This window comes from Microplitis mediator, chromosome 11 (assembly GCF_029852145.1).
Source record: "Microplitis mediator isolate UGA2020A chromosome 11, iyMicMedi2.1, whole genome shotgun sequence".
Lineage (NCBI taxonomy): Eukaryota > Metazoa > Arthropoda > Insecta > Hymenoptera > Braconidae > Microplitis > Microplitis mediator.
Genome location: NC_079979.1, coordinates 17170962 through 17187061, shown reverse-complemented (window position 1 = coordinate 17187061; position 16100 = coordinate 17170962). Strand labels below are relative to the sequence as shown.

The 16100-nt window shown below is 31.7% G+C and overlaps 4 protein-coding genes across 10 annotated transcripts; 2 read left to right on the top strand and 2 right to left on the bottom strand.

The window, feature by feature from the left end:
- Positions 1-30: 30 nt before the first annotated feature.
- LOC130677215 (AP-2 complex subunit sigma) lies at positions 31-2014 on the bottom strand. The gene is made up of 4 exons (XM_057483890.1): positions 1793-2014; positions 1342-1491; positions 674-847; positions 31-245 (listed from the first exon to the last, which is right to left on the bottom strand). Exons 1-4 carry the CDS (start codon positions 1793-1795, stop codon positions 144-146), a joined length of 429 nt encoding a protein of 142 aa, XP_057339873.1. The 5' UTR covers positions 1796-2014; the 3' UTR covers positions 31-143.
- Positions 2015-2387: 373 nt separating this feature from the next.
- On the top strand, positions 2388-5169 carry LOC130677214 (trafficking protein particle complex subunit 6b). Its single transcript, XM_057483889.1, has 2 exons — positions 2388-2735; positions 3022-5169. The coding sequence occupies exons 1-2, from the start codon at positions 2574-2576 to the stop codon at positions 3427-3429; spliced, it is 570 nt and encodes a 189-aa protein (XP_057339872.1). The 5' UTR covers positions 2388-2573; the 3' UTR covers positions 3430-5169.
- Positions 5170-5305: 136 nt separating this feature from the next.
- LOC130677195 (rab proteins geranylgeranyltransferase component A 1) lies at positions 5306-10531 on the bottom strand. Of its 5 annotated transcripts, none has more exons than XM_057483848.1 (10): positions 10380-10531; positions 10025-10149; positions 9868-9934; positions 9589-9780; positions 8434-8617; positions 8130-8367; positions 7557-7986; positions 7370-7494; positions 6967-7298; positions 5306-6312 (listed from the first exon to the last, which is right to left on the bottom strand). In XM_057483848.1, exons 2-10 carry the CDS (start codon positions 10071-10073, stop codon positions 6154-6156), a joined length of 1776 nt encoding a protein of 591 aa, XP_057339831.1. In that variant the 5' UTR covers positions 10074-10149; positions 10380-10531; the 3' UTR covers positions 5306-6153. The 5 variants fall into 5 exon arrangements, with proteins under 5 accessions (XP_057339831.1, XP_057339830.1, XP_057339832.1 ...); XM_057483847.1 differs by having other exon boundaries at positions 10230-10516; XM_057483849.1 differs by having other exon boundaries at positions 10025-10144; positions 10230-10514.
- A 1940-nt stretch (positions 10532-12471) lies between these two features.
- Positions 12472-16039, top strand: LOC130677196 (calnexin). Of its 3 annotated transcripts, XM_057483854.1 has the most exons (8): positions 12472-12581; positions 12652-12720; positions 12911-13170; positions 13425-14380; positions 14474-14614; positions 14736-14861; positions 15252-15422; positions 15834-16039. In XM_057483854.1, exons 3-8 carry the CDS (start codon positions 12918-12920, stop codon positions 15888-15890), a joined length of 1704 nt encoding a protein of 567 aa, XP_057339837.1. In that variant the 5' UTR covers positions 12472-12581; positions 12652-12720; positions 12911-12917; the 3' UTR covers positions 15891-16039. The 3 variants fall into 3 exon arrangements, with proteins under 3 accessions (XP_057339837.1, XP_057339836.1, XP_057339838.1); XM_057483853.1 differs by having other exon boundaries at positions 12499-12720; XM_057483855.1 differs by lacking the exon at positions 14736-14861 and adding an exon at positions 15039-15161 and having other exon boundaries at positions 12503-12720.
- Positions 16040-16100: the final 61 nt, after the last annotated feature.

Sequence of the window (16100 nt, the reverse complement as noted above, 5' to 3'; positions counted from 1 at the left end):
TTTTTATAATTAACGATTAAATGTCATGAATATCGTAAATAATAGTGTACTTAGCATAATAAAACATTACATTCATAGAATATTGTACAATATTTAATTAAATACAACTCCTAAAATAAAGGAATTTAAAAAAAAAAATTTTTTTACTCTAATGAATTTAACATTAACAATTGTTTCAATACTTTTGTTTGGCTTGTTTCACGTATTTCACCTGCTAAGAACATTTCATCGACAACTGTATATACCTAGAATAACAATTTGATAAAATTATAATGAACATAATTTAAAAAATTGAGAAAAGTCTTTCTTTTATTATAATTAACGTTCAAACACTGCATGGGATATCACACCCAAATGTTTGAAGATCAATTTCATATGTAATAAACTATGCACACAATCGATTATACCCTACACAGAAAAAAAGGATTTCTTGGCACAAGAATTTTTTGCTCGCCCCAAGAAAATTTTTGCATTATGAATTGAAAACAGAAATTGTCTTAAGACGATAATGAATTTTCTCAGTTCAAGAAAAAACTTTTTGAGTCAATAAATTTTTTTCTCGTCCAAAGAAAATTTTTGTATTCAATTTATGATACAAAAAAATTCTTGCGCCCGGAAATTATTTTTTTCTGTGTAGAATTTAAAAATGTGGCGAGTAAAAGTAGTCTCTTACCTTGTAAAAATTAAATACCAAATCTAATTCACAGACATTGTGAAAGTATTCATTTAATACTTCGACAAAATTATGAATCGCTTCAAGATAACATAAATTGTTATCATTAACATCCACACAAATGCAAAAATACAGCCCTGCGTATCGACGATATACTATTTTGAAATTACGAAACTGTAAAATAAAAAAAAAACAAGAGATGTATTATTGACACAAATTTTATTGTAGATTTTACTGAAAAAATAAAAAAACTCATTTGTACAATCAAGAGGAAATTTGAAATCAGTGTCTTTGTTTTTAATTAGAAATGATGAAACGAGAAAGTTGGGTAAAATACACCCCTGCTTAAAAAACCCGATAGATTCTTACAGCTGTATGTATAAGGCCCTATACTTAACCATATCACTTCTCATAGAAATTCATTCTTATAAAATCTCTATGCGAATTTATGAGAATCTATTGGATTCTATGAGATTTTCCAAACAGGAACGGAAAGAAAAGGACGACTTTTTTCCCTCTAAACAGGGCAGGAATTTAAACTTTCAGTGACGGAATGGTGAGAAATGATATTATTATTATTATATTTATCTTTCTGTTTACTTATTAATTACGTATCTTCATTCACAAACATTTAAACTACATATTTTGTTTAATATTAGCTAACTCACCTCCACAAAATTAGTGTGTTTAGCATCACGGACTGTGACGACTGCGTGTACTTCTTCGATTAATTTTTGTTTTTCGTCATCATCAAAATTCATGTACCACTTAGCTAATCGAGTTTTACCAGCCCGATTTTGGATTAAAATGAAACGTATCTGTAAATAATTTTAATACTTTATACAACAAAAATTCACAATAATCAATTACTTGACATTACTATCCAATCTGTAATGACACAGCCACCGGTTAGTTCTGTCACAAGCTGATTTTTTATCACTACGCCGTCAAACTGAATAGTGGGAACGAAATTACTCATAAATTTTATAGCCATTAAAATTTTTAAGCTCTGATAAAAAATGGATCCATGAAAATGCATAATTACCAATTTTTTTTTTTTTTTTTTTAAGTAAAAAATTTGAATTGTTGCCAAAATATTAAATTATTTTTTGAACTTACCATGTTTAGTAATTAGATTTATTACAAATTATTGAGTTTTAATCCTTTAACTCGGGTGCTTGGATTGTTAATGGAGAATTAATATGTTCAGTATATTTTGTATAAATATATTTACACCAGAGTTATTTAGTGAACGAGTACTATTTGATATCAATTTTAACTTTACTATCAATCCATAAAGGAGCGTTATTATTATTTCAGTAATTGTTTTTTTTTTATTTTTCTAGTTATATTTCCTGGTGAAAAACGAGTGCTGTACTAACCCTAGGTCGCCAGCTTGACTGTAAGTTGACGGAAATATGCGGCTAAAATTTTACTGCAAAAAGCTGATGTTCGATTGCGCAACCATTTTTAAAAACAAAAACAAAAAATTCCACAACTTGACGTAAACTTGCAGCTGAAACTTGACCCAAAATTCCTGAAATTTGGGCGCGTAAATTTGTCAAAACTTGACAGAAACTTTCTCTGTCGTTCCCTTCATTGCGGCCTCAGATTGTCGTCAACTTTCTGGGAAAATTGAAGTCAATTTATGGCCAGTAGTTGCATGTCACTTTTTTACAAATTCTGCACATGTTGAAAGTGGGCGCGAGATAGAGCCACAAGTTGAAGGTGAGCTGATCCGGCTTCATTAGAAAAAAAATAAAAATAAACTCCCGTCAAACGTTAGAAATGATCTGTCAACTGCAGTCTCATATTCTGTTTTAATATTTATTAAATATTTGCAGTGACGATACTAATAAATTAAAAAAAATTTAATATTATTTAAAATAAACAAATAACGATGAAGCCTCAGGTAACAGATTCGAAAACCAATATTCCTGGTTCATCAGTAATCCCATTAACGTCAGTATCAAGTGAAGCCAATGAATGTTTATTCGAATACTTACATGCTGAAATAATGAATTATGTTGTTGGTAAAAATTCCAATGACTCTAATTTGAAAGTAAGTACAATTCCTAGCTGACTTATGAGTGATTTTCTATGATACTGAAGCTAGCAGACGTCTAATAATTTATGGATTTTTTTTTAGACGATAAAACATAAAAAAAGAATATTTGAAAAAATTGCACCTGTAGTTTTTAAAATTTTCTACATGTGCATATTTTTATTTTATTTTTTTACAATTGATTTGTTGAAATACAAAAATTCAAAAATTTTTAAATGTCTGCTAACTTCAGGATCATGATTTTCTATCAACGAAAGCGCAAAATAAATGTGTTTTTTTTCAGGATGGCGAGGAAAATTTATCAGAATTAGAATGGATGGGTTTTGGTGTCGGTTATCGTATTATTGAACGGCTAACTCGTGAATGGGTACGTTTTAAAGACGAGTTAGATATGATTAAATTTATTTGTACAGATTATTGGTCGTCGTTATATCAAAAACAAATAGATAATTTGAAAACTAACCATCATGGCACATATGTATTACAAGATAATGAATTTAGATTATTAAAACATTTAGCAAATAATACTAATAACAATAAACAATATTTACGCGAATGTCCACGATTAATATCATTTACTTGTGGACTTTTAAGGGGAAGTCTTGCTAATCTTGGTATTAGTAGTATTGTCAAAGCTGAAATAACTTTGATACCAACTTGTAAGTTTCATGTTGAAGTGCAAAGAGTTTAATTTTATTAGAAATATTTTCTTTTTATATTGTAAATATACATTATTAATAAAAGATATTTAAATATTGAAACAACATTAGAATCTAAAACTTTTGTTCATCTCATAAATTAATGTTTTGCATAAGTTACAAAAAAAATGGTGATGGTCTAGAAGTGAGGCTCCACCTACTTTTGGCTATAAAGTAGGTGTTCTAAAAAACTATACCCAATAGGGTGGCCCAAAAAAACCAACTATTTTTTTTTTCGAGTCTCTGATGAAAATTTGTTGGTTTCAGATGTTTTAAGAGGCCACTCCAAAAATCAGCGCGAATAAAAATTTTCGAGAGGTCGCTCACGAATTTTGAAAATATAAAAAATAATTGGAATTCGGATTTTTTGTTTCTGAATTTTTTCTTCCTCGTGGCAGCAATACTTTTTATCTATAAAATTATGACTGTGCTGAAAATTTCAGCCCAATATTTAAATATTTAAACGGCGCTCAAGAATTTTGAATATTAACTGATAATATGTAACTAATACTTTGAATTAGTTTTTATATTTTTTTATCACTCAATTATTGTCATTCCACTTAAATATAACTTTTGCATAACCGAAAATATACAGGACAGTCTTAAACAATAAAGTTGGGTAAGTTTTGAATAAGCAAAAAAACCTAAAACTTGAATTAAAAAATAAAAAAGTATGCAAATAACTTATTATTTATATTTCTCGGGTTGTATTTTTATTCAGTATGATACAAATTGATGATAAAAAAATTGAGAAACTTTATTATTAACATTCAAGGGTCGCTCGAAAACATCCAAGAGACAGTACTCGGAAACATTAAAAATTCTTGAGCGACGTTTGAATATTTTAATTTTGGGCTGAAATTTTTAGCGGTCATGATTTCATAAATATAAACTATAGCTGCCACGAGAAAAAAGAAATTTAGAACAAAAAAATCAGAATTTTGATCATTTTTGATATTTTCGAAATTCGTGAGCGACCTCTTGAAAATTTTTTATCGAGCTGATTTTTGGAGAGGCTTCTTAAAACATCGTGAACTAACAAATTTTCATAAGAGACTCAAGAAAAAAAAATAGTCGGTTTTTTGGGCCACCCTAATACCCATACACAAAAAAGTGTGAAAAATAGTGCCCTTTTTTCACGAATTTTGTGTGTGCGGAATATTGGTTTTTTTGGAAATTTTTTTGTTCATCATCAATCCGCCGAGGAGTAGAACAATTAAAAAAAAACTAGAATTGATTTCGAGTCAATTGATCCCTGAAAAAAAAAATTCGCTGCTGGGTCGACCCCTCAGAGGGCCACTTTTGTATTGTGAGCTGCTGTGAGATGCTGTAACGCGTCTGGGGCTTTCTAAATTTTTTTTTCACTGCAAATTGAATTTATTTTACTTGTTTCCGGACCCACGGATGATCTAAAATAAATTTTAAGTCAATTGATCCCCGAAAAAAAATTTGCCGCTGGGTCGACCCCTCAGAGGGCCACTTTTGTGTTGTGAGCTGCTGTAGTGGGTTTAAGGCTTCCTAAAAATTTTTTTTCACCGCAAATTTATTTTATTTTACTTATTTTCGTGCCCATGGACGATCTAATAAAAAAAAAATATGAAAAAATGTCAAACAGAAGACATTTTATGGCCCAAAGTAGGTGGACCCCCACTTCTAGACCATTACCAAAAAAATAATGATTTTTTGTCTTGTTAGTTATTTGTTGATTGTTCAATTGCCCTGTGTTCCAATTGCAACATCTCTCCCCTACTTTGGACTAAATCTAATCACAATCTTGAGATTTAAATTAAATTTTCATAATGATTAATTATATTATTTAAAAATAATTAATGACATCAGTCGCTATAGAGTTGGGAATCCAAAACTATCAGGAAACTAGATAAATTTATTTTTGCACATAAACGTGTATTTTTTGCATCAAGACTACAGCATTTAATCAGTTTCAACTGATTACATCGTTTTTTACTTATATTAATACTTTAATAATAATTATATAATTATAATTATCAATAACATGAGTAATTTATGATCAAAGTGATCTACTAAGAATTTCGTAATATTTACTCACAGTATGAAAACTAATGTAAAAACACAAAAAAATAATAAGTGTTAAAACATCCGTTATTAAATTTATCGTATTATTAGCAAGAGAAAAATTCATGAACTTTTTTTTAATAATAAATGATAAATATAAATATAAAACTTATGATAAAGATTATTTTTTCGAGTTAAAACATTTGTTTTATAAAGTTTTGATGTACAAATGATTATATATAAATATTAATAAATGCAATAATAAGGAACAAGTTCATATGATATTTAATTATTTATGTGGATATATTTATTTTATTTAGTATCGATATAAGCAGATTTTTTACTTAGCACACATAAAAATAAACTAAAATACTAGTTTATGTCAGAAAAAATTAAATCTTTTATAAAGATTTGAATTTATTTCTGTGGGATCTGTAGTACAAATTGCGTATTATATTATTGATTGTAAAAATAATATTCAACTTTAAATGATAAGTTAAATTAAATCTATTTCGTACGTATTTTAACCATGCAGAGAGTAATGATTTTATTTAATTGGTTCAGTTTAGAATAGAAAAATGAAAAAAAATAATAATAATACCATACGAATCGAGGCTATACTTGTGCGGCTTATCCCATTATAAAAGCATCAATTACAAATTAATTAAATGACAATATTCATGCTACTCTTTCTCAGAAGTTGGATTTTCTTCATCTTCTGGTATATGATCATCGAATTTAGGCCCAGGTGTTTCATCGCCCTCTAGTACAATCTCTTCAGGATCCGGAGCACGTGGAAGAAAGTCTTCATCGGGATACATAGCTTTGAAAATTCCTTTAGCCTAAAAATAATTATCATCAGTTACGACGACTCTTAACCTTCTCTCGATTTTCTTCCAACTATCTCCGAGGGCCAGAAGAAAATCACGAGTCTACTGTATATATGATACCCCAGTAAGCTTTGATTATCAATTAAAATGACGTTAATAATATTTTTATTCCAATCTGTAGAATGACTGTCAGTAAATAAAAAAAATCTGGAATTCGGTAGACTCTGCAAGTCAGCCCCGAAACTTCCCGCTGTTTTCAAGCTCGAAAAGTTCGAAATTTTCAATATGTCGAAAACAAAAATTTTTTTCTCAAGGTCTGTATCTCGGAGATACGGAACGTTTCGGACCATGGACACTGTGTGACTGTTGTCATCGAAGGTAGCTCATAAATATGTTTGTTTTAAGAATAAGTGTCCACAATATAAGCATTCATTGGTTTCTATGACGCATTCTCGCGGAAAAAACTCAATAATAGTAGAAGACACACACACACACACACACACATGCAGACAGACATCATTCTGAAAATGGTCAGAATAACTTCCTGGCACCTCAAAACATCGACATCTAATGAAAACTCGGTTTTCGAAAATCGGACCGAAACCAATAACTTCCCTTTTTTTGAAAATTTTAAATTTTCTTAGCGGGAAATTAAAAAAAACTTACTTGATTTACAGAATAATCGAAGTCAAGATCTAAATCAGGCCCGGAACAAAGATATATATTTTTTGGTGCTGAATCACTCAATTTTATATCACTAGCCGGTAAGTTCAGATATAAAGACCATAACACATGTGGTTTTAAATTTTTCTCATCTTTGTCTTTATCAATATTCCCTTCCTGTTGATGATCATCATCTGATGAGATAGTTTGCGTATGCGAATCAGTCGGGTAGCGTACATTAGATTCAAGAATATCCGTTCCAAGGAATTTTCTCACCACATACTCCAAATCTTCCTTGGCTGTCTTGGTGCGTTTGCAGGTCATTTGGACCATAACTAAAAGAAAAAAGTTTATTAGACTAAAAATATGATTCGTATACCTCAAGGAATGTCGTGTTATAACATACAGAGGCCTTGAGGACAAGCATTAGTTGATGGCCCTAATTCAATTAAAGTAACAGGTTCTTGATCAGGTTCTTCAGGTGGATAATAAAGCAAAGTTAGATTTTCTTTCTCTCCTTGCATGATCGATCTAGTGGAAGTGAAAAATGAAAAATAATAAATACATACAAGAAAATTTACAAATGAAAATACCTGTCTGTTATAAAAATTCCCCGAGAAATTTTCATTTCTCCTGCAGAGTCAACGATTTCAGGAGGTATATGGCCTTGTCCGACGACTAAATGCTCAAGAGCGAGCTTTTGCTTCCCACTTACAATAAATTTGCATTTATCTTCTTCAACTACTACTCCATTAAACTGACGTTTTAAACAATAAACTCCTCCAAATACTGCACATAAGCGACAGAAACATTGAGGTAATTCCCCGCTACCGTACATAGGCCACAAAAAAGGTGTATTTCCATATCGACCAAGACTATTCAAAAAGTGTTTTGTACGGTTCACGCCATCTCGACATGAAGTCTTGTCAGTAGCCATTGCAATGGCTTGCATTACGTAATGTTTCACTATGGGCGTCAAATTTTTCGTATTTAAATATTCAATGAATGTTTTATCACGGTATCCTGAAACAAGAGTCAATAATTAAATGTAGACATGCAAAAGATAATTTAAAAATTAGCGGGAAATCGAGTTAGAACAAAGCAGAACTTTTGAAGGTAGCTCGCAGAATGATCTATAAGAAGTATTTTTATTTTTAGTTACAAACCATCAAATTCTGAACTGTCAGCGCCTTGTTCCATACAAGACATCAATAGTTTCATCAGCATTCGCTTCTCAACAACACTGACAGTCTTATTAGCGAATACATCAGCTCTTGAGCAAGGAACTTGGATAAGTTTTCCATCCATGTATGTAGCAACTCTGGAAACAGCTCGAAATTCAGCATAGCGCGCGATATTACTAGATATTAACAGTTCCACTAATTCCCCTCGAGCAAAGAGTAACTGAAATGAAAAAATTGAGTAAAAATTTTGCTAGAGAACTGTGATTCGGTTTTCTCTGGTATTTACTTTCGGCGCTAAGTCAATATTGAATCGTCTATATTCTTTTTTAATGCGGTCTTTGGACCAACGTTGGACATGGTCTTTATGATTATTTGTGTCAGCTTGATCTTTTTCTGAAGTATCGTCTTTATTTCCTTCGGTACTTTCAGTTTGGGTGTCTTTCGAAGATAGCTCCGGTAAGTCAGCATCACTGAAATTTTAAATATAATATTACTTATATTATTATTTGCTTTAGAGAGAGACTGAGGTAGAAGAGCCTAAACCTAATCGGTACTATTAGTTACGCACTTTGAATGATTAATACGTTTTCATAATTTTTATAAAAGAAACAGGTCATTCGGCATCCGGAATGGAAGTAGATCTCTCGTTATTCAAGTATTTATTTCGTAAAATAATTGAATAAATTATATTTAATAAATCAATAAACGTTAACTTACTCAAGAGAGTTAATTAAAATCCCCTGCACTAGAAAAATGATAACAACAATTAATGGAAGCCGTGGATTCTTAGCAGGAGAGCTATAAGCCTCGAAAATGGGCTAAAATGACGATTACGACCACATAATCTTAGAAAAAAATATCAAATTATGAAGTTATAGGGCGAAAACTGCTCAGGCGCGTTTAGGGCGACCCTCTGCACTAGAAAAATGATAACAGCAATAAAAGGAAGCCGTGAGAGTTTTAGCAGGAGAGCTATTGACCTCAAAAATAGGCAAAAACGCTGATTCCGGAAACAGTCGTAAGAAATAAACAGCATAAATGATAAAAAGAATGAGTGACATAGCGCAAACGAAAGCTAATTATATGGACTATAAGATGCTGTCCCCAATAGATCGTATTCGACAAAAGTCGATTTTTTCGAGAAATCGAAAATTTCAAACGACCATAACTTCTAAACTTTCGAGCTACTTCAGCTCATCTTCGAACTGAACCGAGCTCTTTAACCAAAGTATAAGTATAGGAAATTTAATTTAGATCAGTGTAGAATTGTGATTGCTATTGTGGGAGATCGGCGCATTATATCTCATATACACAGGGTCGAGTATAGAGAACGAGTGCTCCACTCAATGTCAAACTTCGTGCTTCAAATTCCATTTAACCTACGTCCAGTTTTCTGAACATAACTATTGAAAATAGCAGTGTGCAGTATAAAAATATTTACTTATATATGAACCAAGATTCTTCAATGTTTTCAATAGTAGAATACTGGTTGCTCGCTCTTAAAAATTTTTCACCATCTTTAAGAGTTATGTCAACATCACTAGCAGTATCTTGGATTATTTTCAAGTCTTCTATCCATTTTTGCAGCCCATCAAAATTGAATGTAGCCCATAATCCTCCGTAGTATTCATTACTGTGACCAAGAAAATGAAATAATGATCAATATACGTGAAAATTCAGGTGTCATGTACGTGAGAAATCGAAGTGTAAAAGTTCTTACCTGTCTACATGAAGTACTTTCTTTCCGATTCGACTGGCAGCAGCAGCGACAATAGATTCTGTCATACCTGCAATGAATTTTTAAATTAAATAATTTTATTGAAGAGCGTAAAGAAAAAAGACTCAGTTCAAAAAGATTTTTATAATGAAATCAATACCAGTTCCCACTACAACGACATCATATTCGACTGGAAGATCGTCTTCCATAATTATTGATGGTATCAATTTCTTACAATAAAGTAAGTGACTTATAGATCAAAATTGTCAACTCCAGCTGCCTGTTCTGCAAAAAAAAATCAATACATTATCGCATTACTTTACAGTTTTAAGTGGCAACCAATTATCGAAAGAGTTGATTCTCACTAATAATTTATATTTTTCCAATTCTATGAGTACAGCGACTCTAATTTTTTTTTTATTTTAAAATATTCATATTACGAATTTAGTAAAATAAAATTTAATAACTCGATTATTTATTTATTTTTTTAACGAATTTTATAAAAATCAAAGTACCGCAGTATAAACTATGACATATTAGTTAGAAAAGGCGATCAACTGTGCACTTTTTGTCCAATAATCATTCAACCTTTCATACACTTTCTCAAACTTGACAGCCAGGGAGCAAAGACATAGACGACATAGACTTAGGAACAGAGAATAACCTAATTATTGTAATATATAACCACCTTAACTTTGTGCGCATGCTCTTCATTACTAATTGCGAAAAATAATGGCCGATCATTCAGTTCGGATCACCAACAAAAATAAACGTCTAATAAATTTAAAAAAAAAAAGCCTTTTTAAGAAAAACTTATTCTAAATATTTATGGTATGAAAAGAGTACAAAAATATGGAATCATACACAGAATCTATTAAATAATATATTTTTTTTCTGAGTCTCGCGTTTCATAAGTCGGTCTTTACCTGCTTTCTAAAACTGAATTAGTGAAAATTAGTGAATATTCACTACTACTAGTGAATTTTGCTAATTTTCTTTTAGAGAGTAGCAAATTATTAAATTTGAAATTTCTATTAATTTATTAATTGATTATTATTACTGCGATTTTTCCAGCTGATGGAAAAATGCATAAGACGAACATCCCTGATTAAGAAAAATGATCTGCTCCATGTTAAGTGTATATCTATAAATAAGTCGATTCAAATTTTTTTAGATCATTTCAAATTATTTTTCTTTATCAGGGGTGGAAGATTTTCATCATTCGAGTCCCATAAATATTTAATACGTAATAAGAAATCTAAAATTCGAGAATTTTATCAAAAAAACTCATGTGGGATTGCATGGGAACCCATAGAAATCCATATAGGAAAGTATGGAATTTTGTAAGAATCTATAGGAATTAATATAAGAGTGTATGGATTTATTAAAGGTTTCCATGGAGGAAACCATGGGTTTCTAGATTTCCATATGGGGAATCCACAGGAAATTATGGCTACCTGAATTTCCATGCAAGAAATTCACATAAAAACCTGGATTCTCATATAGGAACTTCGAGAATTTGAATGAATGGATTTCTTTGTGGGAAATTTCCACAGGAATTTGGATTTCTGTATAAGTATTTTTTTTTATAGAATGCGGGGTATCTAGATTTCTATGTCTGTCGTCCATTGATACGCGTATATGAATAAAAGAATAGATTAATATTCCTATAAGAAACAATATGGGAATACAACCGAAAAAACCATACCATGTTACCCACAGAAATCTCGACTAGAATCCCATATGGATTTTTCGATAGAGTACATTTTGAAAATTTAAACTTCATTTTAATTTCAACTCAATATTTTTTCTGCCCTCCGGCCGGAAAGTGGCAACTTTCGGGCCGCTGCCCCAAACGAAGTTGCGACTTTCCGGCTTCGTCGAGCAGAAAAATAGTATACGCACCTTGGCCAGTAAAAAAGAAAGCCTCAGACCACATGTTTGTCAGCCTCGGCTTCGCCTCGACCAACAATTACATGTGCTCTGAGACTTTTCTTATTTTACTGGCCTAGGTATGTAATATACTATTTATACGTATGGCTGATAAAATGATATTAATTTGAGGTGTTAAATATATTTTCAAAAAATTTTCAAATAGACCCAACTTGACTCCAAATTGACAGAAATTACATCGGGATTTGACATCATGTTGATTTCAAAAATTTGTTAAATTCATTATTTTTTCTCCATTATAATCAAGCTACCCGCGATTCGCTGGCTGTTATCTTCAGATTTAAAATATTATTTCAAATGACATCTACACCTAGATATTTTATGACCCTGAAGTTAGCAGACAATTAACATTTTTTCCCACTAATTAATTACCACAAAGAAAATCTAAAAATATGCACATGTAGAAAATTAAAACAACTATCGGCGCAATTATTTGAAATATTTTTTTATCGTTTTTAAAAAAATTCAAAAATTATTAGACGTCAGCGTCATGATACTTTGACATTTTGATTGGTTGAAAAATTAAAATATCTAGATTTCCGGTTATCTTCTCATGTTGTAAATAAATTTCCATCTTGACAGGCAGCCAATAAGCTGTCGCCATGTCTACATAAAGATGTCGCTGTTCGTTTTAAAATAAACACTATTTCCAGCATGTTGTTTCCACTCTGGACACTCCCTAATTGTCATAGACTCTAATTCCCCGGTGATCAATGGACTTTTGGAACACATGAAGAGACCCACAGCGACTAGAGAGAAACAGAGTACGTGTAAATAGATTAGATTATAATTATTTAAGTTAATTTAATAAAATACGCGTGTTTTGTTATATAGTTGTGTATGAAAATATGATCAGTTGTTCCGCAATTTAAGTAAAATATAAAATTATATATTTTTAAATTGGTAAGTTTTATTTATAATTTTTATTGATATTTTTAACTTTTAATAATTTAATTACTCTAATCATTCATCAAATATCATTAGCGTATTTACTTTTCTAATGACGTCATCATTTTAATAAATTTGTAAGTCATAACTTTTAGAAACAAATGATTGATTGTTTTTTTTTTTTTTTACTTTTTCATTTCATTAGGTAACTAATGGCGAGAATAAAAGCTTTTATATTCGTCCTAATTTTAAATACTTTTATTACGAATATTTTGTGTGAAGAGAATCATGTCCATGACCAAGATTTTAGTGATGAAGAACAAAAAGCCTCGTATACAAGCCCCGTTGTATCGGGATTCGCTTATTTAGCTGAAAGTTTTGATGATAATGAAAGATTTAAAACTGTTTGGATTAAATCTGAAGCTAAAAAAGATTCAACAGACGAAGACATCGCCAAATATGACGGTAATTATTTTATTTATTCATTTTTAAATGACGATACTAGAGTTAGCCGACGTCTAATAATTTTTGAATTTTTTTAAAAACAAACTATAAAAAAAAATATTTTAAAAATTGCACCTATAGATTTTTTAATTCTCTACATGCGCATTTTTTTTTTTTTTTTTGTAATTGATTTGAAAAAAAATCCGAAAATTGTCTGCTAACTTCAGGATCATTTAGAAAGAGATTATTTTTTAATGAATTAAATTTTTTTGCAGGTGTTTGGTCATTAGAAGAGTCTATCAGAAATCAACAAGATGGTGACTTAGGTTTAGTATTGAAAAGCAAAGCTAGACATGCAGCGATTTCAGCTTTACTTAACAAGCCATTTAAATTTGATGATAAACCTCTGGTTGTTCAGTACGAAGTTAATTTCCAAGAAGGTCAAGAATGCGGCGGAGCATATTTGAAATTACTAACCCAGGACCCAGCGCATGCGGATCTTAAGAAATTTAATGATAAGACACCTTACACTATCATGTTTGGACCCGATAAATGTGGCAACGATCACAAGCTTCATTTTATTTTCCGGCATAAGAACCCTGTAAATGGAACTATCGAAGAGAAGCACTGCAAGAAACCTAAGGAACGATTAGAAGATTACTTCAAGGACAAAATTCCCCATCTTTACACTTTGATAATAAGGCCAGACAATTCATTTGTCATTAAAGTTGACAACAAAATAGTAAACGACGGTTCGCTGCTCGACGATTTCACCCCGCCAGTAAATCCGCCCCTAGAAATCGAAGATCCGAATGAAACACGACCGGAAGACTGGGACGAGCGGGAAAAAATTCCCGACCCAACGGCAGTGAAACCTGAAGACTGGGATGAAGATGCACCCGTTCAAATTGTCGACGAGGATGACGTTATGCCAGAGGGTTGGCTCGAGGATGAACCACCGACTATTCCAAATCCCGATGCCGTGAAACCCGAAGACTGGGACGTAGAGATGGACGGTGAGTGGGATCCACCAGAAATCGTAAATCCAAAGTGCGAAGGCGCCCCTGGCTGTGGTCCGTACAAACAAAAGATGAAGAAAAATCCACGATACAAGGGTAAATGGCTGGCACCGCTCATTGATAATCCTAATTACAAAGGTAAATGGAAACCAAGACTCATCCACAATCCGGATTATTTCAATGACGATCATCCTTTCCGGATGTCTCCAATTGTACGTAATTGTTGTTTTAATTTATTTTAATAAAATTTATCACTCTTATCGTTATAAATACATCAATAATAATAATAATATACAAAATACTAGCACGCAATTGGGTTCGAGCTCTGGTCAATGTCTCCAGACATTTATTTCGACAACTTAATTATCACCGATGACGAAGACGTGGCTAAGCAGTGGGCCGACGACACTTTCGAAATTCATCGCAAGAAAATAGCTCAGGAAAGTGTGAGTATTTTTTAAAATTCCTTTAAATAATTCTTCGTACTAAATAATAAATTGTAAATTTATTTTTTATTAATTGATTTATGGACTTTCGTGAAACGTTTTATAATGCGGGCGCGCTTAGGTAACATTGTGGGGTCGATTGATGCGGTCAATGAATCATAAACCCGGTTGGTGGGCTGCCTATTTTATCTACTGTTCTATACCCATAACTATATACGTGTGGTACCTCTGCAAAAGGGCCAAGGAGGTATACGACTACAATCGCTTGTGACAACAATCAATTTCCCATGACATTATGCTTTTATGACCTTCCTCATTACCTCGTTTATTTATTTTTACCGTTAAATTATTTTTTATTCTACTATTGGTTTCCTAAATAATGTAGATAAATATGCTAGCGTCTATTATTTTTTTTTTTTATTAGTGGACTATTTGGCGCCAGTTTGTTAATTTCACGAGTGAAAACCCATGGATTTGGGCTGTGTATATTCTAGTCGCTGGTCTACCTGTATTACTTATAGTTTACTGTTGCTGTTTCCCGTCCCAGGTATTTAGAATATATCATGCTATTTATTGCTAGAAGTAGTTATATTTATGCGAAATATCACATGTATTTATTAATGAGTATTTACTTTAGGACAAAGACGACAGGCAAGACGATAAGGAATCTCTTAATGCCAATGAAGAAGACTTTAATGATCAAGCAGACGTTGCTGAGGAAGATGTGCAGCAAGAATCTGCTAATTTACCAGATGCCGATGATGCCGGCAATGCTAGTGAGACTGAAGAAGTTGATGATAATGATAAGGTACATTTTTTTGTATAAAATAGTATATTGTGTGACAAGGGATCAAAAAAATTTGAAATCGTGTTTTATCCTGAGTTACACACTAGATTTTTCATGATTACCTGTATTGGAACTTAAAGTTGCAGTGTCAGCAGCCAAGTTTCAGAGTTTAAATTGCGAAAGTCTTCAGTCAACGGGCAGAAACTTTACTTGTTTGTTCCCAAGGGTCGAAACAAGATTGCTTCTGCCCGCTGACTGAAGGCCTTCACAGTTTACGCGTTTGCTGATATTAATTCGCGGCATTGGACAGAAATTAGCTTCTTTCGACTGACTGTAGAGATACTGAAACTTCAATTTTGATTCTGGTATCATGAAAAAAAATTTTTTTTTGTCTTTACTGATACATCAATGGAACATTTTATTTTATTGAAGGACGAACACACTGGTGACGGCGATGGACCTCGTCGAAGAAAAGAAACTAAAGAATAATAAAAATTGAACGTAATTTAAAATTTATAAGCAAAAAAAACGTAAAAGATGTTAACTTAATTACCATCGAATTTTGTTATGTATATTCACATTCCACAGTTCACGGATAATTGGATAAATAAAATTACGCGACATTGTTTAAGTAATAAGGTCCAATTTCACCATTACTAATTAGCGTAATAGGTGATAAAAAAAAATTTTTAGAACAAT

Bases quoted from the DNA above. Each gene is read 5' to 3' on its own strand.
- LOC130677196 (XM_057483854.1), top strand. From the start codon at position 12,918: ATGGCGAGAATAAAAGCTTTTATATTCGTCCTAATTTTAAATACTTTT. The intron at 13,171-13,424 runs GTAATTATTTTA...ATTTTTTTGCAG, and splicing joins AGACATCGCCAAATATGACG to GTGTTTGGTCATTAGAAGAG. The intron at 14,381-14,473 runs GTACGTAATTGT...ACAAAATACTAG, and splicing joins CTTTCCGGATGTCTCCAATT to CACGCAATTGGGTTCGAGCT.
- LOC130677214 (XM_057483889.1), top strand. From the start codon at position 2,574: ATGAAGCCTCAGGTAACAGATTCGAAAACCAATATTCCTGGTTCATCA. The intron at 2,736-3,021 runs GTAAGTACAATT...GTTTTTTTTCAG, and splicing joins CCAATGACTCTAATTTGAAA to GATGGCGAGGAAAATTTATC.
- LOC130677215 (XM_057483890.1), bottom strand. The intron at 848-1,341 runs GTGAGTTAGCTA...TTTATTTTACAG, and splicing joins AACACACTAATTTTGTGGAG to TTTCGTAATTTCAAAATAGT. The intron at 246-673 runs GTAAGAGACTAC...TTGTTATTCTAG, and splicing joins TGGTATTTAATTTTTACAAG to GTATATACAGTTGTCGATGA.
- LOC130677195 (XM_057483848.1), bottom strand. From the start codon at position 10,073: ATGGAAGACGATCTTCCAGTCGAATATGATGTCGTTGTAGTGGGAACT. The intron at 9,781-9,867 runs GTAAGAACTTTT...TCTTGGTCACAG, and splicing joins AAAGTACTTCATGTAGACAG to TAATGAATACTACGGAGGAT. The intron at 8,368-8,433 runs GTAAATACCAGA...TTTTCATTTCAG, and splicing joins ATATTGACTTAGCGCCGAAA to TTACTCTTTGCTCGAGGGGA.